This window comes from Aspergillus multicolor (genome assembly GCF_047715735.1).
Source record: "Aspergillus multicolor strain CBS 133.54 unplaced genomic scaffold BDW74scaffold_5, whole genome shotgun sequence".
NCBI classification, from domain to species: Eukaryota; Fungi; Ascomycota; class Eurotiomycetes; order Eurotiales; family Aspergillaceae; genus Aspergillus; species Aspergillus multicolor.
In genome coordinates, this window is record NW_027395956.1 from 590,464 (window position 1) to 609,685 (window position 19,222).

At 51.1% G+C, this 19,222-nt stretch overlaps 9 protein-coding genes across 9 annotated transcripts; 7 read left to right on the top strand and 2 right to left on the bottom strand.

Moving 5' to 3' along the window:
* Window positions 1-143: 143 nt before the first annotated feature.
* Window positions 144-2,294, top strand: BDW74DRAFT_166432 (uncharacterized protein; the record flags this gene model as incomplete). The annotated part of the gene is made up of 6 exons (XM_073726559.1): window positions 144-185; window positions 277-371; window positions 433-1,336; window positions 1,391-1,747; window positions 1,800-2,103; window positions 2,155-2,294. The coding sequence occupies 6 exons, from the start codon at window positions 144-146 to the stop codon at window positions 2,292-2,294; spliced, it is 1,842 nt and encodes a 613-aa protein (XP_073586523.1).
* A 404-nt stretch (window positions 2,295-2,698) lies between these two features.
* BDW74DRAFT_175580 (F-box protein) lies at window positions 2,699-3,712 on the top strand (the record flags this gene model as incomplete). Its single annotated transcript, XM_073728370.1, has 2 exons — window positions 2,699-3,111; window positions 3,214-3,712. The coding sequence occupies 2 exons, from the start codon at window positions 2,699-2,701 to the stop codon at window positions 3,710-3,712; spliced, it is 912 nt and encodes a 303-aa protein (XP_073586524.1).
* Window positions 3,713-4,398: 686 nt separating this feature from the next.
* Window positions 4,399-4,885, top strand: BDW74DRAFT_175581 (uncharacterized protein; the record flags this gene model as incomplete). The annotated part of the gene is made up of 2 exons (XM_073728371.1): window positions 4,399-4,743; window positions 4,817-4,885. The coding sequence occupies 2 exons, from the start codon at window positions 4,399-4,401 to the stop codon at window positions 4,883-4,885; spliced, it is 414 nt and encodes a 137-aa protein (XP_073586525.1).
* Window positions 4,886-5,783: 898 nt separating this feature from the next.
* BDW74DRAFT_175582 (uncharacterized protein) lies at window positions 5,784-6,643 on the top strand (the record flags this gene model as incomplete). Its single annotated transcript, XM_073728372.1, has 3 exons — window positions 5,784-5,826; window positions 5,884-6,454; window positions 6,514-6,643. The coding sequence occupies 3 exons, from the start codon at window positions 5,784-5,786 to the stop codon at window positions 6,641-6,643; spliced, it is 744 nt and encodes a 247-aa protein (XP_073586526.1).
* A 228-nt stretch (window positions 6,644-6,871) lies between these two features.
* On the bottom strand, window positions 6,872-8,409 carry BDW74DRAFT_166434 (NAD(P)/FAD-dependent oxidoreductase; the record flags this gene model as incomplete). Its single annotated transcript, XM_073726560.1, has 4 exons — window positions 6,872-7,131; window positions 7,188-7,764; window positions 7,822-8,111; window positions 8,175-8,409. The coding sequence occupies 4 exons, from the start codon at window positions 8,407-8,409 to the stop codon at window positions 6,872-6,874; spliced, it is 1,362 nt and encodes a 453-aa protein (XP_073586527.1).
* Window positions 8,410-9,086: 677 nt separating this feature from the next.
* Window positions 9,087-11,038, top strand: BDW74DRAFT_166435 (uncharacterized protein; the record flags this gene model as incomplete). Its single annotated transcript, XM_073726561.1, has 9 exons — window positions 9,087-9,172; window positions 9,233-9,287; window positions 9,343-9,404; window positions 9,460-9,557; window positions 9,634-10,003; window positions 10,065-10,205; window positions 10,276-10,361; window positions 10,421-10,636; window positions 10,704-11,038. 9 exons carry the CDS (start codon window positions 9,087-9,089, stop codon window positions 11,036-11,038), a joined length of 1,449 nt encoding a protein of 482 aa, XP_073586528.1.
* Window positions 11,039-12,828: 1,790 nt separating this feature from the next.
* BDW74DRAFT_175585 (uncharacterized protein) lies at window positions 12,829-14,048 on the top strand (the record flags this gene model as incomplete). The annotated part of the gene is made up of 3 exons (XM_073728373.1): window positions 12,829-13,214; window positions 13,292-13,637; window positions 13,698-14,048. 3 exons carry the CDS (start codon window positions 12,829-12,831, stop codon window positions 14,046-14,048), a joined length of 1,083 nt encoding a protein of 360 aa, XP_073586529.1.
* A 381-nt stretch (window positions 14,049-14,429) lies between these two features.
* BDW74DRAFT_148100 (uncharacterized protein) lies at window positions 14,430-16,132 on the bottom strand. Its single transcript, XM_073723646.1, has 3 exons — window positions 15,754-16,132; window positions 14,904-15,675; window positions 14,430-14,836 (listed from the first exon to the last, which is right to left on the bottom strand). The coding sequence occupies exons 1-3, from the start codon at window positions 16,081-16,083 to the stop codon at window positions 14,661-14,663; spliced, it is 1,278 nt and encodes a 425-aa protein (XP_073586530.1). The 5' UTR covers window positions 16,084-16,132; the 3' UTR covers window positions 14,430-14,660.
* Window positions 16,133-17,308: 1,176 nt separating this feature from the next.
* BDW74DRAFT_148102 (DUF3176 domain-containing protein) lies at window positions 17,309-19,190 on the top strand. Its single transcript, XM_073723647.1, has 2 exons — window positions 17,309-17,967; window positions 18,031-19,190. Exons 1-2 carry the CDS (start codon window positions 17,358-17,360, stop codon window positions 19,116-19,118), a joined length of 1,698 nt encoding a protein of 565 aa, XP_073586531.1. The 5' UTR covers window positions 17,309-17,357; the 3' UTR covers window positions 19,119-19,190.
* The last annotated feature ends 32 nt before the right edge of the window (window positions 19,191-19,222 follow it).

Below are 19,222 nucleotides of genomic sequence, written 5' to 3' on the forward strand. Positions count from 1 at the left end.
GGGGGATGCGGGGTGGCCCAGATCGATGGAGACAAAACTACTCCAACTGCACATGACCTCGATCTCCCGCGGTGCTGTCGACTGCACTCCAGATAAGTTGTTCCCCGTCTCAGTTTTGCCTCGCTGAAGAACGCCATATATAAATGCTGTCCGGTACGCAGCGAGCACAGCGCCGGTCCACCAAGGTGTGCAGCCGCTGTCGCCAGCGCAAGACTAAAGTAAAAAATTCCGAGAAAAGACTTCGCTTCCTCTACGTCTCGCTGACTCGAAGCTTAGTGTGATTACAAGTTTCCGCAGTGTACTCCGTGCGCTTTGGCAAATGCGGCTTGTCTGGGATATGATCCGCTAATCAAGCAAGCAGTCCCCCGAAGGTATCTTAAGCATAGTGATTGCCTTTCAGAGTCTTTTTGCTGATAGTCTTCCAATGCTCAGTTTGGTAAAATCTCTCGAAGCCCGGGCGGCCCAGCTCGAGGCACAGCTGCTAGCCCTTCAAGCAGCACCAGGCAGTGTGCCTTTAACAATGGCTACTACTATTGGACAGGCGACCAATGCCTTTGGCATTCCCAGACAGGGCCCTTATCTGGGGTCAAAACCATCGTCAGGTTCATTTCTTCGTCCATCTTGTCCGCCTCTAGCCGTTTCTCCCCCTACTCCGGAAATGACCGTTAAGAGCGTCGAGCAGCCTCCAAACGGACGGAGCCAATACCAACAAAGTCAATTCTACAGGAGCAGCGCTATTAGGCTTGAAAGTGTCCCTCGGTCTGCCCTCGACAGGATGGTTAGTAATTACGCCGATACGCATCTGCCGCAGTATCCCATCATGCCCGTATCCTTTATCCAGGATATTCTCCAGCGGATACCGGATGAAGAACAAACCGAGACAACTCCTAGACTTGCGACGAATATTTCTGGTAGAATGCGTTTGGGGCACTTTGAGTACTTCGCTATCTTCATTGCTCTCGCCATCTCAGCAAGCACCCTAACTTGGAGAGCAGAGACTCAAGCTCGCCAGGCATCGGAGTCCTTTTACCGGTCAGCTATAGAGCACTTACGTCTACTCGATGATTATAGCGCGCTTCAGGAGCTGCAGATATCGCTCCTTCTAGCGCACTACGCACACATGTGTCCGGAAATGGTCGACAACTGGACATGCATATCCAATGCCGTGAGGATTGTGATCAGCTTAGGGCTCTACCTGGAGGCCCCGGTTGGTCTTCCAGAAAATCAGGCGAGGTTGAGGAATCAGCTCTTTTGGGTCACGTACGGAATGGAGAGGTCACTGTGCACCAATCTCCGTCTGCCACTCTCATTCCCGGAAGAGGTTATCAAAATCAAGGTACACCCACCATGACATTTCCATATTCTCAGTCATTATCGCTAACTCTTTTAGTTGATGGATCCAATACCAGGAGCCGATAGCCCACGGCTGATATTGGACGACCTCAAAAGGTCATCATCTGCTAGTCACATCTACCGATATCGTATGCTAGAGACTGAGGTACATCGGGTTCTGTATCTTCAAGAAGGCCTCCTCAAATTTGGCTTTAGCACTCTGGAAGATTGGACTGGAGACCTCATCCAGCGCTTGGAAATATGGTATGAACAAGCCCATACTTATACTGCCTACGACATGCTCGAGTTCAAACATGTCCAGTTCTACCATTTGAGAGCTCGAGTCTTTCGGCCCACTCCACGATTGAGAACCACGTCGCCTGAAGCGTGGGCAACTGTCCTAGAATCATCTCGTGTAAGACTGTCCAGCACATTGTATTTGACAATCAGACCTAATGACGTTTTAGAATCTTATTGGTGACTATACCGACCAAGAGCATCGCCGTAGACTCTTCTATCCCTGGCACGGTGTTCATATTCTATTCGAGACCGCGATCATCGCCCTAGACGCCTCATGGTCTGCGCGTTACCATCCCCATCTACACGCCGAAGCACAAGAAATGTTGCATACATACCTCCCCCAATGCCTGCAGTTGCTGGTCGCTATCGGAAAACGATGGAGCCAAGCAACAGAGTGTGCCAACATGCTGCGCTTACTGCTCGACGGGGTTTCTTTTGCCTTCTCACAACCACCCAACACCCACCAAGACAGTAGCATTACCCAAGATCTTGATGCCCTCTTGTTCTCTACGAAGCCGATAGCTAGTCAGACCCGGTACGAGGCCGGGGGATTTGAACTCAATGCAGATCATTTATCGTTCGACGATATGCTTACTGACAGCACAGGGTTCCTCGCTTGGGCACCGGACTGGGATATATTGCCAGCGGAAGTTGATCGGTGAGCCTTGCGCTCCTGATCCCGCTTGATTTGTTTTTGCATGAGCCGTCTCGTTTTGCCCTGGTGAATCGCTCTGAAATGCCTAGAGGCTTTGTGGGTTATATGGAGTCTGAGACAACAGTCGCGTATGTAAGGATAGATAGAACAACCACACTGAAAAAACCATTACTATCAGAACCCCGTAAAATCAATGGGAACAGACAACGTACAAATATCCTTGCTAATTGATGCAACTGTGGAACCACGCGACAACTACATCCCTCCCATTCGTCGAACGGCATCCACGCCAAATCAAACAGACAAATAGGCATCCGGCCACCCCTCCATCCATGTTCCACTACGGAAAGGTAGAGCCTCAACATTTGGAGCGTAGACATACATTTTCTCGCCAACAAAAGAACACCGAAGATGTCGTTGTCTTCGGCCTTAACCTTCAGCATCCATGAGCTCACCGAGCAGATCCTCCTACAACTCAACGGCCCAGTGGAGCTTATCCGAGCCCAGCGCGTGTGTCGTCTGTGGAGAGACCTGATCCAATCTTCACCCTCGCTCCGGGCCGCTTGCTGGTACCAATTCCAACCACCCAGTACCTCGAACGCTCAGCCAGAGCCTAGCTCCCTCCCTAACCAGGAATCATGGTCTCTGAATCCCGCTTTTAGCCGCATCGGCGTCTCCGTTTCCAACCGTTCCGGTGCTTTCGACTTAGAAAGACGCATCTACGACAAGCACGGCTCATGGACGACAATGCTAGCTACGAACCCGCCATGCCAGCGAGTTATGGCTGAATGTGATGACCGCGAAGGCTACGGCGACGCAACACTGTACGAACTATCCCAAATGTTCAGTCCCTTTATCTCACCCATCCTTTCTTAACTGCTAGCATCCACTTTCCAGCAAGCTGATATTACTGCCCTTGAACGCAGGATGTACATGATCATATCCCCTAAAGAACACCTCCTCATGGGCGACGTCATGGCCGTGCTCGCCGAATGCCAAAACCGACAACAATGCGGCCTTGATCGCTGGGCTGGGGTAAAGCACGTTAGCGGCCGGATAATTCCATGGAGAAAGAGATATCTAGGGACGAATCGCCTTAGCCCGTGGGACAGGATGCCAGATGACAATGTCTCGGTTAGAGTTGCGGTTAGCTTGCCGTTTGGGAGCGGAACGTATTTTGCATTTTCGCTACGGAGACTGAGATGTCGTAATGGGAGTGTGTTTCTGCACGAGATGGTTGTGCATCAGATGGTTATGCAGAATCTGAGAGTGTATAGGTCGAGATGTGGCCTGCAAAAGCCGGAGTGTGGGTGGAAGTATGAGGCGAATTTGCTGGTTGTTAGGGAGTATCGGCAGGGGCATCTGACGTTTTGTAAGGACTCCTTTCGCTTGATATCGGATGTCGTAGGAGAGGTAGAGGAATAGGGATTGGATATGTATGACTTATTACAGGTACATATAAGCGTTCTGCTCCTAATAGAAGCATACATACCTACATCCAGGTACCGTGTTGCTACCTAGGTAGAGTCAATGAGCAGATCCGCGGCTCTCTTTTCACTAGGACACTAGGTCAGGGATGCAGTGTACGATGAAGAAATATTTCATCATTTAAACGTCACATTTTCAGTGTACTGGTAAAGGGTCACGGCCCAAATCACCCTACGGCAATCATTACCAACCCAGGAACTCGCAGTGGAGCGCCGAACTCCCCCGGAAGGAAATCGCAGTGATCTGCGTCCAGAGTTCCTGCTGAATCAAGATGAACGTCGATCCGATTCTGCGGATCTTTAGAACTATTGAAACAATGATCCGCATGAAGGTCATAGACGGGACAGCTGTTACCTTCTAGAGGAACCGCTTTGTAGATCTAGAAGACGAAGATGATGTATCCCGCACCAGGTGCTGCTACATCTACTTTTCTCGATGAAATCACAATGCTATCAACACCGTCGATCACAGACTCGAGGAACTGGATAAATGACCAGCCAGACTCCCAGCATTGCTCTTCAGACCGTCCCCAGAAGCTCTCTCCACACATTTCACAAGCCCTCCATTGAATTCGGCATAATCTCACCCTAATCAACCTCTATCCCCTCCACACAACCTCCACAATGAACCTCAAGTTCCTAACCATAACCCTCCTCGCCGCCGTTCCGGCACTAGCAACACCCCTCGACAGATCCGCCAGCCTCGACAACCTCAACACTCACGAAAACCTCGACAAGACCGCTAATCTTGACCTCGACCGCGCCGCTACACTAGATGCCCGAGCCCCAAAGGACGGCGTCTGCCAGTCCCAAGAGTACCGCTACCCCGTATGCTGTGTGGAGGACCAAAACAGTCCAACCAAAGCCAAGTGCAAGGATTCCAAAGAGAAGAGCAGCCTCGAGGCATTAACCACGGCATGTGAGGCGAAGAAGGCGTACGCCTTTTGTTGTGGGATTCCGGAGACTCAGGTAAGTTACCATAGCCTTACGGAGAGCATGTTGAGGAGCGCAGCAAAAGCTGACTTTTGATTTACTTGATTAGTATGATTTCCCCTGTCGTCAGGCCGACGAGGTTCCGCACTCCTCGTCTTTGATAGACATCTCGGTTTAGGGTTTATGTTGTGGTCGCCCGTGCCGGACTAAATTCGGGGTTTGTGTAATATATATATAGTCCAGGAAACCATCCAAATAATCAAACAACATGAAGTCTTCCTCAGTACCTAAACAGCACGAGATGAAGTGGCCGTAGCCATTAGCCTCAGTTCACCACTTATGTTCATGGTCCATGGAATTGTGTTTCGATTGTACCATGGTACACTCCCTATCTAATTTGAATGTTCTGCTATGCCATGCCCCTGGCCTTGGATTGAAAGCACGACTGGTTTCTTTCAATATCGCCACTGCGATCTCACAATACATTTTTAACTCAACATCTGTTTTGAGCCAACTGCCGCCATTAACCTTCACCTTGCAGTTCGTACGTTAACTCAAGCTTTCCGCGTATCTCAGTCGCGTGGTGAGACGAGAGAAACGCCTGCTCGATGTCGGGAATCGGGATTTCCGCCCGACAGGATGTCCGACCGTATTACCGACGGCATCTCGGACACGAAACCCGACGGCTTTTTCCGACGGAATGTCCGACGGATATTATCCGACGGGTGTAACGCCGCTCGTTCCTGATTGGTCATCAGGATTAGGGAAAGCGGCTTCAGAAAACCGAGATAAGATAAGCTTTTGCTCCTTATCTTCAGCGCTTATCTTATCAATCAAGCCGGCTTTATCGATCGGCTTTCTCCGTTGCAGTATGCTCTTGCCACGCACTCGGCCGAGCATGGGGTTGGAGTCTGGATGTTAATGTTGGAGTAGTTGAAACCTCTAACTTATGGGGTCGAGGCATCTACCTGGAAATGGCTGGGTGGCACGTCGATTAAAACCAATAGACCAGCAACGGAGCGAACAGATGGAACCGTCCCCGACTGTCTTCCAACAGCATTATCGAACCACGAGCAATGCCCGCTACACAGAATAAACATGTCGTCTTCGACGTCGTCGGTAAGTACCCAACTCACGGTGCAGACTGTTATGAGTTCTGACACTAATTATGGATAGGAACATTAATCTCATACGAAGCTTTCTTCGAAGCGCTGGAATCTCGTCTCGGCGAGCGCCTCCGAGCACAAAACATCGGGTCGCGGATAGTCGGCTATGCGTGGATGGAAGCCGCCGAGAAAGAATACACCTATCTGAGTCTGATACCAGGCGGGTACGTAAAGGTCTTTGATGTCCTCAGAAGCGTATTCTACCGGACACTCTGGCAAGCCGGGATCGCAGAACCGCGGGAATTCGCAAGCGACGAAGATCGAGAATTCCTTCTAGATTCGTATCGAGGGCTAAAGCCGAGGCCAGGCCTTCAAGAATGCTTTCAAAAGCTACGGGACGGAGGCTTCACGGTATGGTGTCTCACAGCAGGCGACGTCGAGCGCGTATCCGGGTACCTGGCCAAGGGTGGGGTTGAGTTTCCGAAGGAGAACTTTGTGAGCTGCGATGAGATTGGGGTCGGGAAGCCACAGCCGAGCTCGTATCAGTTTATCAGGGATAAGTTCCCGAAGGGCGAGGATGGGGGTGATATTTGGTTTGCGGCCGCGCATATGTGGGATGCGGTTGGGGCGAGGAAGTGCGGGTGAGTTTTTTCCCTGTTTTGGGGAGAAGAGAAGTCAGGTTAATATGTGCGTGCTATAGGTTCAAGGGCGCTTGGGTATCGGTTTGGGAGAAGGAGGCTTGTTTGGACATATTCAAGGAAGTGGATGTTATTGCTGAGGGTTTGCCGGGGTTGGCGGATGGGATAGTTGGTTTTTCGAAGAAGCAATAAACAGTCTAATAGGTAGGAATTGACGTTTTCTATGATCGGAATCATCAAACGAGCATATATTGATGTTTTATTAGCCAAAAGCCTTTATAGTATTCTTATGGTAGTGAGTTTCTTTGCCGTTGAGAACGACAAGGTGATTTGCTTCCCACAGATTAGCTTGAATAATACTATAATGAAGAAGTACCGTTTATCCCAAGGTAATAGACAAACGGCTGTATGATTGGTTCGTTATAGCTTCGCCTGATTACTACTATGCCCCTCGAGTATCTCATTCTTAGTAGACGCTAACCGCTGCTCTGTGGCCTTGAATACCCCAGGAATACCTGTCTCCTCAAACGTCTTGCCATGCCGCAGCATCTGCACGAGGCCCTTTGCAGACAGAAGAATTAACGGCATACCATGTCCCGAGAATCCAGCCAGAATCATCTGGTTAGCCTTGCCTGGGACTTCGCCAACATACGGCATGAAGTCTGACGTCCAACCCATGACTGGAAATATAATGTGAGTATCAAGATGGGGTGAGGAGAATGATAGTAGGACTTACTGCCCGTCCAGACTCTATCCGTCCTCGCACCGCTCTCCTCCCAACCAACAAACGTCCTTTGCATCAAGCCATCAAAGTGAGGGATAGCAGGCTCAATGAGCTTACTATCATCGGTTCCATTGTACCATTGCGACTTATCATGCCAGAATGTTGGTTTCGCGCCGCCCACGATGATGCTCCCGTCGGCTCGGGGGACTAAGTAGTCGTACTCTCCGGCGCCGTATCGGATGCTGTATGTATAAGGGAGAAAGGGCGGGGATTTACCCTTGGGAACCGTGATGCGGCTGCAGATGCCGCGGACTGGAATAATGTGGTTCTTGAACTGTGGTGCCAGATGGGATGTGTATCCGTTTGTGGCAAACAGAACTTTCTTAGTCTTGATGTCTCCACGAGCTGTTTTGACGAGCCAGCGACCGTCTGGTAGGGGATTTTCTGAGATGCTTGTTACAGGTGTATGCGTTTGCAGATTTGCTCCTCGTTTGACGGCATTTTGGAGTAGATGTAGAACCATCTTGTATGGCCAGATATGGCCCGCTGAGAAGGTGAAGCAGGACAGGGCACCCTTCACTCCTGACAACTACATCATATAATTAGCCTTTGATCAAGAAAGCAACAGTGATGGAAACATAGGTACCCTCTCAGCATCCTTCCCCTGAGCATAAAAAACATCTTTCAGAGCGGCGACGCCAGACTTCCTTAGCTCCATGAAAGCACGATGCGTATTTTCAGCGAGCTTGGGGTCCAGCGTTGCATCGCAGGCTCTAGTAAGCACAAAGTCACAGTCCATGTTCTCTTTCTCCACAAGCTCCTTGATGGCATGAACCTGTGAAGCTTCGAACTTGGCGACCTCGACTGCGGCCTTGACGCCATATTTCTTGATGTATTTGGGGACATTGTAGTACACATCTGGCTTGAGATGGCCGCCTATGGCGATGTCAACCATATATCCCACAAGTGACTACTTGAGAGAAAGAAATAAATCCATACCATTCCGACCGGTTGCCCCAGAGCACGCCTCTCTCGCTTCGAGGATAACAACAGATGGCGGCGACGGATTGTCCTCGTAGATGTAATGGGCAAGTGCCGCCCCCGCAAACCCCGCTCCAACAATGATGATATCGCATTCGCTTGGCAGATCTGGTGTAGTGTGGTGGTTGTCTAACTCATGGAGCTCCGTCCTCCAGAAAGGAGTCGTTGCGTTCGGTAATGGCAGTGTCGACATTGTGCTATAGTAGGTCCAGTGGCTGCCCACTTATCTCTGCTTAACCTACCTAATAACCCTCATGTTTGGGACGATATAGCGAGGCCTTATCTTCGAGTGGCTGGATGAGCAAGGCTTATCTGCAACAAGATAGCGTTGGCTGATATCAGCCGTACGAGTCTGCAGCTAGTGATCCTGGTGCTTTTCCCCGCACGACTCTCGGCTTTATCCGCGATATCGTTGTTTGGTTGCGCTGATATGCGACCGCGCATTTCGTGTGCGTTATCTAATGGTACCAGGGAGGCAAAGGCACCTGTCGAGCGCTTTAGCCTGGCGCACTTGAGAACTCGTAGTCAACATGGATAAGATAGAGGATTCTAGGACTATCTTGGCCCTTACCTAGCTAATGACTTGACGAGCTCCTTCAAGGGCTTTATAACTGCCCGAGTATCGATATAGCGAGTGCGTACCCTACTCTGCACCATATATTCAAACCCCATCCAACATATTCATGAGAGAAAATAGAGCAGGAATCATGTCAGAACCACATGACCAAACTATGCAAGACACCCGTGACCCCGAAAGCGACTCTCTCGACATTAAAAAAGCCCCTCAAGATGGCCTCCAACCAATAACCAACGCAGACCTCAGCGAAGGTGTCAGTACCGGTACGAAACCACTATGAAAGACACGGACAAATGACTGAGGCTATAATGGCAGAGTACACAGAAGCGCAGTACAAGAGGCTGCTGCGCAAGATTGACCGATACTTGATTCCCATGATGTTCGTCTCTTTGGCCTATCATATGGTAGTAGTATACGTGGACGCGGACTAATATCTCAGGTTCTTCTGTTATGGTATACAACAAACCGACAAGACGTCGATCAGCATCCAAGCGGTACGGAACCTTGGAATCATACCAACATCAGCGTGCCATTCTAACAGTATTCCAGCTCTTCGGGATGCGAACTGACCTCGGTCTCCACGGACAACAATATCAATGGCTGACAACGATGTATGCCGCTCGTTCTCACCCATTGCCTCGGAATAGAAGCTAACGCCAGGAAAAGATTCTACATCACTTACCTGGTCGGCGAGTTCCCATCGACATGGCTCCTCCAGAAATACAACATGGGCCGAACCCTGACCATATACATGGCAGGGTGGTGTAAGCTCTCCTACCCTACAACCCATCCTTTCCCGTTCGACCACGCCTGCTAATTAACCTACCCTACCTTACATAGCAATCTGCCTCCTCTGCATCAGCGCAACAAACAACTGGTCACAAATCATGGCCCTCCGCGCACTACAAGGCTTCTTCGAATGCAACATCACACCAGGCTTCCTACTGATCACAGGCGCATGGTACCGCACCGACGAGCACGCAAACCGCTCGCTGTTCTGGCAATCATCGCAAGGATTTTTCTCCATCGTCTGCAACCTGATTCTCTACGGGATCGCACGCCATGTTTCAAAGGTTGGCGGAATTGACCCGTGGCGCTGTATCTCGCTGTTCCTTGGAGGTCTTACGCTCGCGAGTACTATCTTCTGCTGGTTTATTTTGGGGACTCCGAATGAGGTTAAGTGGTTGAGTGATGAGGAGAGGAAGATGGCGTAAGTCGACCCTATACAACATGGTTTGTGTACGCGTGCTGATGTTGGGTCTATACCTTAGTACTACGCGGATCATCGTCAACCAGATCTCTGAGGACACGGCTGGGAAGAAGTGGTCTTGGGCTCAGGTCCGCGAGTGCTTCAAGGACCCTCAGGTCTATTTTAGCTTCCTGAACACCTTCCTCGCTTGTATCCCTAACGGGTAAGTTCGTTGTCTGCTGGGATTGATGGCGGGAAACCTTAAAGGGGCTTTTAAATTAATCTGGAGATAGGGGTATCACGGCTTTCAGCTCCCTCATGTACGAGACCTTCGGATTCGACGAGTGGGAGTCCATGCTTTACGGTTGCCCGCGAGATGGTATGGACATTCCCGGACATATACACAAGACCAATTTTATACTGACTCCATTGTTACAGCAATGTACACATTCGTCCTCATCGCGGTAGCCCTCTACCTCCGACGATTTCAGAACCAGCGAATGTACATCATGATTGCATCGTGCCTGCTCCCCTTCGTCGGGCTCCTGGTTATGTCCTTGCTTCCAAACATGGCGCAATACAAGTGGGTTAAGTGGGGAATGTTCATGATGACCGTTGTGTTCTCGCTTGCCCTGTTCCTCGGCTGGAGTTTGAGTACGTCCCCTCACAGCCATAATCTCTCCTCCCCCAGATCAAAGACCAGAGAGCTAATCGTGGGCAGTAACATCCAACATCGCCGGTCAGACCAAGCGAACAGTCGCATCCTCCCTTACACTGATAGCCTACTGCGTGGGCAACATGGTGGGAGCGCAGGTGTTCCGGACAAAGGACGCCCCTCGGTATATCGCCGGCACTGCTACATGCTGCGCGTGCTTTGGGGCTGAGGTGCTGGTGATTATCCTGTGGAGGCTTTGGTACATGTACGAGAATCGACGCAGGGATAGGTTGGCTGCTGAGTCGGGTCTATCAGAGGAGGACAGACATAGGGTTGGTGAGCGGCTGGGGGTTCAGGACCAGACCGATTTGCAGAATGAGTATTTTAGGTATTCTATGTAAACGGGATTTTGCTAGTGTCAAAGCCGTAAAGAAGAGACTTGATTCTTTTTGTTCCATATTGGCCAATCTAATCCACGTTCAAGAAGACCTGTTGCTGGTAGAGCCTACTTGGAAATCGCAGCTGGAGGCCTTCTTTGCCGACGCCCTATGGGTGAAGTAGTCAAGACTGCCTGGACCAGATGTCAGACATAATCTACCATAAGGTATGGTATGGATACTGTAAGGGTCTTCTATGCGTTTCAGAATCCCGTTCGACTACCTAGGTGGCAGTATATCTACCCCACCTCGTAGGTATAGGTAATATGCTCCGCCTACATAAGCTGAAATACACGTCATCCACCATGCTCACTCCAGGACGGGTCCTAGGGGAAATGACGAAAGCGGGGACAATTGTTTTCTCAACAACCGAAATCCATCTAATCGCCATACGCCGCCGGAGAACTCTGTTACAAGCGATTGTCTAGAAGATGGTCGGTTGGGATAATCTGAGCTAGCACTTAAGGGGTCAAGGCCTAAACCTCTATCAGATCCGTATACCAAACGACCTGAGTGCAAGTGGATATCCCCTATCAAAACTTATTGGCTCAGTAGGCAGGTAGCAAAAGCCACCTGCACAAACAAACCAGCCACTACGAAATACAGCGGCTGACAATGTACGCTAGACACAACAGCTTCATGACCCTCCCGGTGTCTATCGCTCGCCTGTATCTTGCGGGGGCCTTTTGCAGCCTCGGAGCAGCAAAGCAGTATCGGATTCACGGATACCGAACCGTACTTGTGCCCGCAGGAGCTGAGCATGGGATTGAATAGATGGAGCCATCTAACTGGTCTATTAAGGCATGATAACAGTGACATCTGAAGGTTGATTGTTTGTTTGCTAGATAATCCCTGGTGGAGAGGTATCAGGAGGGCGCCTCTCGGTGCGGGGTTCACATCAGGTGTCCCCCAGCCGGTGGTTGGACCTGCGTACCAGGTAACAGAGTCGATTATGATCGGGTGCTAGGCAGACGCTCTCGCAACGCTGCTAGATAGGAAGCATACGTACCTAGATGACGCTGAGATACTCCGACACGTTCGGGGTGTGACTAGAAACAATACACCCGAGCTACGGTGTCGTTGTAAACACTTAGGGGATGATTATTTCCACGCTAGGGTTCGAGTCCCGATCCATATGTGGTCGTAGGGCTGTGATACATGTATCAACTACATCTCGGCTCGGGATGGAGATGAGGGACCAAGGCTTTGTTCACTACGATAGAGTAGGGTAGGGTAGGATAGTTTTGCTCCCTAATTGGATCACAAGGGAGCTGCACCTTTATCTCGGGACCTCGAAGCAAACACTGGGGCGGTTGTCTCGGATTGCCGTCGATAGGCTCGAGATAGGCATCCGAGGACACTCTGGCTGACGTGTATCCGATTCCAATCCCAGGCAGCAGGAAGAGTGCAAACAACCACAACGAACGGGCTCGCACCCGCCCGCGAGTCAACTGATGTCCAATCTGGGTCGTGTTTCCCCGAAATGTGGTCAATGCATGCAGGATTCCCGTCCTTCGGGAATGTGACCCTCTGCTCCAGCTCCATCGACGTAGCGGAGATAAGCGTACCCCAGAGTTGCAGTTGGAGACGCTTGTGATATCTTGATATCAACAACCGTCCCTGATGTCAAGTCCGAGTAGACGTATAAGTAATGGCCAGAAACAGCGAGATCATGGTCTTGCATCCAGATTAACACTCATCAACTTCCCTTAGATCAACTTCACACAGACAAATCCAGATATCCTTTTGAGACCATGGCCCCCGCAGCCCTCCTCTCCCCGTCCATCACCCCCGCAGGTGCAACTCCACCAACAGTACTCGGCCCAAGCACGAAGAAAGCAACAAGGCCAACCAAGAAGATCCCGCAATCCATCATCGACAATGCCCGACTCACCCAGCGGCGCCCCTTCAAGCCCTCGGAAGATTTGATTTACGAATCACCCACCAAGATCCACACAATGGCCGAGCTTGGCCTCGAAGGCGCAGGCATCTCCCCCAACGCTATCTCCGAGCCCTTCCCGCTTTTCACTGAGGAGGCAACCCGGCAGATGAGGGCTGAGGTCTTCAGCGAGCCTGTGCTGCAGGATTGCCAGTATGCGAGTAGCTTCTGCACAAACATGGTCAGGGGCATGGGACATGTGTATGTGACCTAGCCCACCTACCTTACCTTCTCCATGCTTTCAAGGCTACAGATAAAGAATGCTAACAAATACATAGTCGAGCACCCTTCATCTACGACGTCTGGAAATCCCCCGAGGTTCTATCCAAGGTCTCCGCAATCGCCGGCATCGACCTAATCCCCGCCTTCGACTACGAAATCGCAAACATCAATATCGCCGCGAAGGATGATCCCGTCGAGTCCGACGCCACAAATATCGATGGCCCAGGAGTTGCCAAGCCCGCTGAACAAGAAGAAGACGACGCCCCAGCCTTCGCCTGGCACTACGACAGCTTCCCCTTCGTCTGCGTAACCATGCTCTCCGACTGCACTGGTATGGTCGGCGGCGAAACAGCAATCAAGCTGCCGTCCGGCGATGTTAAGAAAGTCCGTGGGCCGGCTATGGTACACTCACCCTATCCCACCCACTTCTACTGGAAAGGCAAAGCTAACAGTGTTTTCCAGGGCTACGCCGTCGTAATGCAAGGCCGCTACATCTACCACCAAGCGCTGAAGGCCCTCGGCGGCCGGGAGCGGATCAGCATGGTGACGCCGTTCCGGCCCAGAGACCCGCTTGTGCGCGACGAAACAATCCTCGTTGGAGTGCGGGGTATTAGTAACTTGGGCGAGATGTTCCCGCAGTACTTCGAGTATAGACTTGATGTACTGGAAGAAAGGGTTAGGATGCAGCGGAAGGAGGAGAGGGCGAGAGAGGTTGCGGGGAAGCCGTTTGATGTTGAGAAGAAGCGCAGATGGTTGGAGGAGCAGAGAGGGTTCATTGAGAGTATGTTGGCGGAGATGTTTGTGCCGGAGTAGGTACAGTATCGCTCGGGCTTAGGGTTAACGATGTCCTTTATGATGTTACGTACACAGAGATTGAAGCTGGTTTATTCGCTTTATTGTGATCAATACCATAGTTCTAGAGGTCGCGAGGGAGTCCAAAAACCGCCAATTTCTCGCAAAGTCTGTCTGACCGATTCCGTAAAGCCAGCATGGTCGAAAGTGGGGTTGTTCATTGGCCTGGCAAAGTGAATGACTTGGAGAAGGATCTGGCTCATCTGGCTCGAGTCGGCTCACGCATCCGAGATATATGACGCTCCATGGCAAACTTAGTAAGCCCTATCCGAGGATTGGAGTCATAATGATCACTGTAGAAGAAAACCTTTGGAGCTCCATTATGACGGTCAATATTTGCTGGGATTGCACTACGAAATGCCTAGAACCTTATACAAAGCACTATATGCCCGATCAAAGAGATTGGTGGTGACAGCAACATCCATCGCGAGTTCACCAAAATAGCCCTGCTAGTCCGGACGTACATGGGTATGAGATACTTGCAGGTTAGAATTGGTTAATTCTTACGCCTGGTCCAATGGCTCGCTATGGAGTGTATATAATCGAGAAGGTCCAGGTTACGTATCACTCAAACTACTCGCTTCCAGCAATAACTTCCACAACCCTCCCACTACCAGTTTGACCTTTCATCTCAGGTTGACTTTGCAGACTAGGCTGGTTCGTCTCCTGCTTCAAGGCCTTTGGCGAAAGGCGTGCACTCAGGCCTTGATTCCAGCGTCTCCATCTTGTAGACTTTCGCTGCGCCAGGTCTGCAACAAAACGTCAGTGCCTGGTCATCTCAAGTGCCGAGAAGAACCAGAGATGTATGGTACGTACCGTTGAGAATATACAACAGCTCAACTGGAATCGGGGCCCAGATCGTGAGCGCAGCAATCTGCCCGAACCCCCACTCATCGTCCTCAAATTGATCTCTGGCAAGACTACGCAGGTGCCTGCGTTGCCGCCACATCATCGTCAGGCCAAGGACCATACCTGCCGTAAACAGCGCGATCAATGCAACCCAGAATACCAAGAGAGCTTTAAACGCCGATCTATGCAGTTTGGAGGCCTGGTATCTTTCCTTCAGCGACTTGAGCCAGTAGGCGATACCGCCCGCGACAGCAAAGATCGCAACAGCCCACGAGGGATACGGGACAGGATTGATGACGCGATAATCCGTCGAGCTGTGGGCACAACCGTCAGAGGCCAGACGCCAATTCTCCCTGTTGTCGCTGTTGAGGTGGCTTTTCCCGAGGGCGACAATCACGAGCACGAAGACGACGATGTAGAGTAGCACGCGTGCGGCCCAGCGGTACATGGGCGAGGCGACCACGAGACAGAAGAAGGTAACGATGACGCTGTTGACCTGGAGGAAGGCTAGAGCCTGCATCTGGGCGACCTCGAATGTGGATGGGTTTTGGGCTAGGTGGGCTAGTGAAGCCAGGGCAGAAGATCCGACGAAGAACCCGTTTGCGGAGAAAAAGGTGGTTTGAATATCCTTCAGGTCGACGATGAAGTTATTGGTTTGTGCTAGGGCTAAGTATAGGATACGGTAGATCGGACCAAGCAGGATGGTGAGTCCAGTTTGGATGCTGTAGGCGTACATCATCTACAGCAGTGAACAACGAAGACACTGTCAGTGGATAATCACAACGTTCTTGGCAGGGCCAAGGATTCTGCTACTTACTCCGATACCTGAGAGGTCAGGGTTGCCCACCCCGTAGGTGAGAAGACATAAGTTCTGACAGTTCTGAACCTCCACTGTGATGTTCAACTTGTTGTTTGTCGCGAAGTCGAAGAAATCGTCGATAGAGCGGAAGTCACACCGACTGCTATTTCCCGTACTGGAAGCTGTAGTTGAAGGTAGGGATAATGACACGCTCGATACTCCGGTGGATGAAGTCCCCTGAGGGAGTGCGAGAGCACACTGAAGGCATGAAATCGCGCATACTAGGAGATATAGCAGAGGTGATAACATGATGGGAAACAATACTCCGTGAGACGGTGTTCTTATCATCCAAAGTAAGACGGGTTGCTGCTGCTTAAGCCATCGAGTTGGTTCAAGTATCAAAAGTTGACCAAAGGCGTGGCCCCCATCTGAGGTATCTGGTAACCCCACCCTGTGCCCGTGAGGCTCTGTGCAGCACAAGTCATAGTATCGACGTAAGCAAGGCTGAGTCAACTCGCGAGTTGTCCAGGTCGATGCAGGTCTGAGCGTCTGTCATGTACTCTTGGCTACCTACGGCCGTTGCCGATGTGAATGATTTGAGCACCTATTTTGAGTGCACCGGTTGCATATGGCACAGACCTGACCCGATTAACGTCCAGTCAACTTCTGTGCTAATGCAGATCAGGAACATCATCATTTCGCTATTACTCGTGTTCGGGGACCCCGAGTCGCTCAGGCCTCCATGTGGCGCTTCGTGTCCCTGTTATTTGGCTGGGGGAATTTTTCCAGCCAGTTGAGTGGACTTGGAATGAGTAATAGGGGGGTTTAAAGTTGAAGGCCATGTAAGCACTGCCATGAAGAAAGGTGGTCGTGCATTCGGAAGTTCAGCGAGTACGTACTCAGGCATTTGTACGTGGCAGTTAGCAGCTTACATGCAGACACGAGGAGCTCATGCAGGGGCCAAATCGTGATATAGTTTGCGTCCTTTGACTAGCAAATGGCACTATTTGGATTGGTAGCGCATATATCCTACCTTTGATGAGTCCGTCAGGCTTGCCTGCCACGTCGGGATAATAATAAGCACCCCGCTGTTGATAGGTCGATTCGGCGCTGCCCAGGCCGTATACCTGCATGGTGACTGCGCTACGCGCTTTGACATGGGGGACTGGGTGGGGGAATACGAGCGGGATGAGACTAGCTCGAGGCTATCTCACAGCCTTGTCTTCAGCCGCAACAATTACCAGGGATAGAAGAGTGATATTCCCGTAGTAAGGATCACGGAGGGGTAAGAACACGAGAGGGGGAAGTTGGTGATTGACGTGGCTCTAGGGGAAGGAGCGACGCTGAGGGATCCGAATCCCTGCCCTTCGTCTCCGTTCCCCGGCCCGCCATTCCCATTAACCCCAAGATCTTTTTACGAGAACTGCGTCTGCAGCTGATGCATTGCGACGGCCCCGTATAGGGCTGATGCGCTATGGATCCATCCTCGACAGCAAAACATGAGGGCCCGTCCAGAGACTAGGCTTAAATCCTCCAAGGGTCCGCAGGCTGTCTTGAGGTGTCTGGGGGAGCCTTTGTCCCTCCGATCGACTTGGGAGAAGGACTCTCGAACGCTTGAGAATATGGCTACCGATCATAATGCACCAAAGTCATACCCCTATGACCCTCTTCATATCTCTGAAATACCCGAACCCCAAAGCCCACCGGCTGCTGAGTACAAGCGCCATCCCATTTACTCGATGAGCGAATGGCTCCTAGAAACAGCCAGCTCCATCCTAGCTCTGGGGCTGTTGATTGGAATTGCTTGCATCTTCTGGTACATGGACAATAAACCCCTTGCTGCATGGAAGAGTCCAATATCTCTCAGCGCTTCAATCTCTATACTCACCACCGCCTGCGCGACGGCCCTGATGCACGGGGTTAGCACGTTCATCGGCCAGCTCAAGTGGCTTTATTTTAAGAAAAGCTCACAGAAACTGTCGCATCTTGACACTTTCGATGGAGCAAGTCGCGGAGTCTGGGGTTCTATCTTGCTCCTCACAACTGTTAGATGGAACATAGCCACCATCGGCGCAGTCATAACCATTTTGCGACTCGGCTTCTCGCCGTTCGCACAGCAGGTCATTCTAATTGAGCAGCGGGATATCATCACCGCGGACGATACCGTGACATTTGGGTACGCTCATAGCTACAGTCGGAACTTTGGCGGAGAATTCGCAAATGCTCGAGTCGGCAGGTGCCACCATTCCCTCCATATGTATCATTGTCACTAACAGGCGATCTGCGTCTTAACAGAAGCTGTTCCGCAAGACCCTAACCTGCAGTCCGCCATCGTCCAAGGCCTCTACGGCATCACCACACCCGCCACCTTTTCCTGCCCAAACACGTGCCGATGGAGGGGTTCTTACGTTACGCTTGGCTTCAAGAGCTCATGCAGAGAGGTCACCGAGGAAGTTTTGGCCTCAGCAGACTGTGAATACAACGAGCGACGGAGCAACTCAACATGTACATTGACAACGCCCGGAGGCGTAGCCCTTACCACCAAATACTGGTACACCGATCTGGCAACGACCTACGCCATGAACGCAACCTCGCTCATCGACAACAAATCAGGCCCTCTAAATCCCGCACCACCGAACACATTCCCCGAGCTCACACGATTCGCCATCTACAGGGCAACGCCAAACTTCGACTTCAATGCAACAGATGTCAATGTGACAGAGTGCTCGCTATCTCTGACAGCATACGAGTATGTTGATGCCAGCGCCACCGGACAGAAGTTCACGTTTGGCCAGGTCCATGAGGTCGACTTTGGAGACATAAATCCCTGGATCGCCGAGGATGGGATCATGGGCTATAAGACAAACCAGACACAGCTGGGAAATAAGCAGATTCCACCCTTAGAAACCGCCGGCCCGACTCTGGTGGCCCTGGAGAACTTCTTCGAGTCCTCTGCCATTGTCACTGAGTGGGTCAAGGGAAACTACGCGAACGAGAACTTTGGTTTGTCTGCAGCGTTGGCTGGGGATGTCGATATCCCCGACCGCTTCAATCAGATGGCTGCTGCCATGACGGACTATCTCCGGTCCACAGGCCCAAATACACTATTGGCCCATGGTGAAAGGATCGAGAACGTGCCGTTTGTATCAACTCGATGGCCTTATTTCATTGTGCCTATTCTGACGGAGGCGTTCGCTATTCTTTTCGCAGTCTTGACTGTCCTGAGTAACAGGAAGAGCCAGCGTGTTCCACTGTGGAAGTCTTCGACCCTTGCTGTCCTGGCTTGCCACCATGACGATCAGCTGGGTTTGCTGCGTGGCTCGAGTGCAGATATCAACGACCTTCAGGCAGCGGCAGAGAAGACAAAGGTACAGCTGCTGTAACTAAGCTCAGTATCAATTGCAATCTTATAAAACCTCCATCCTTAATGTAGCTACCTTGCAGGTGCATTGAATGGTATTTCCAAGAAATTCATTTGGTGGATTTA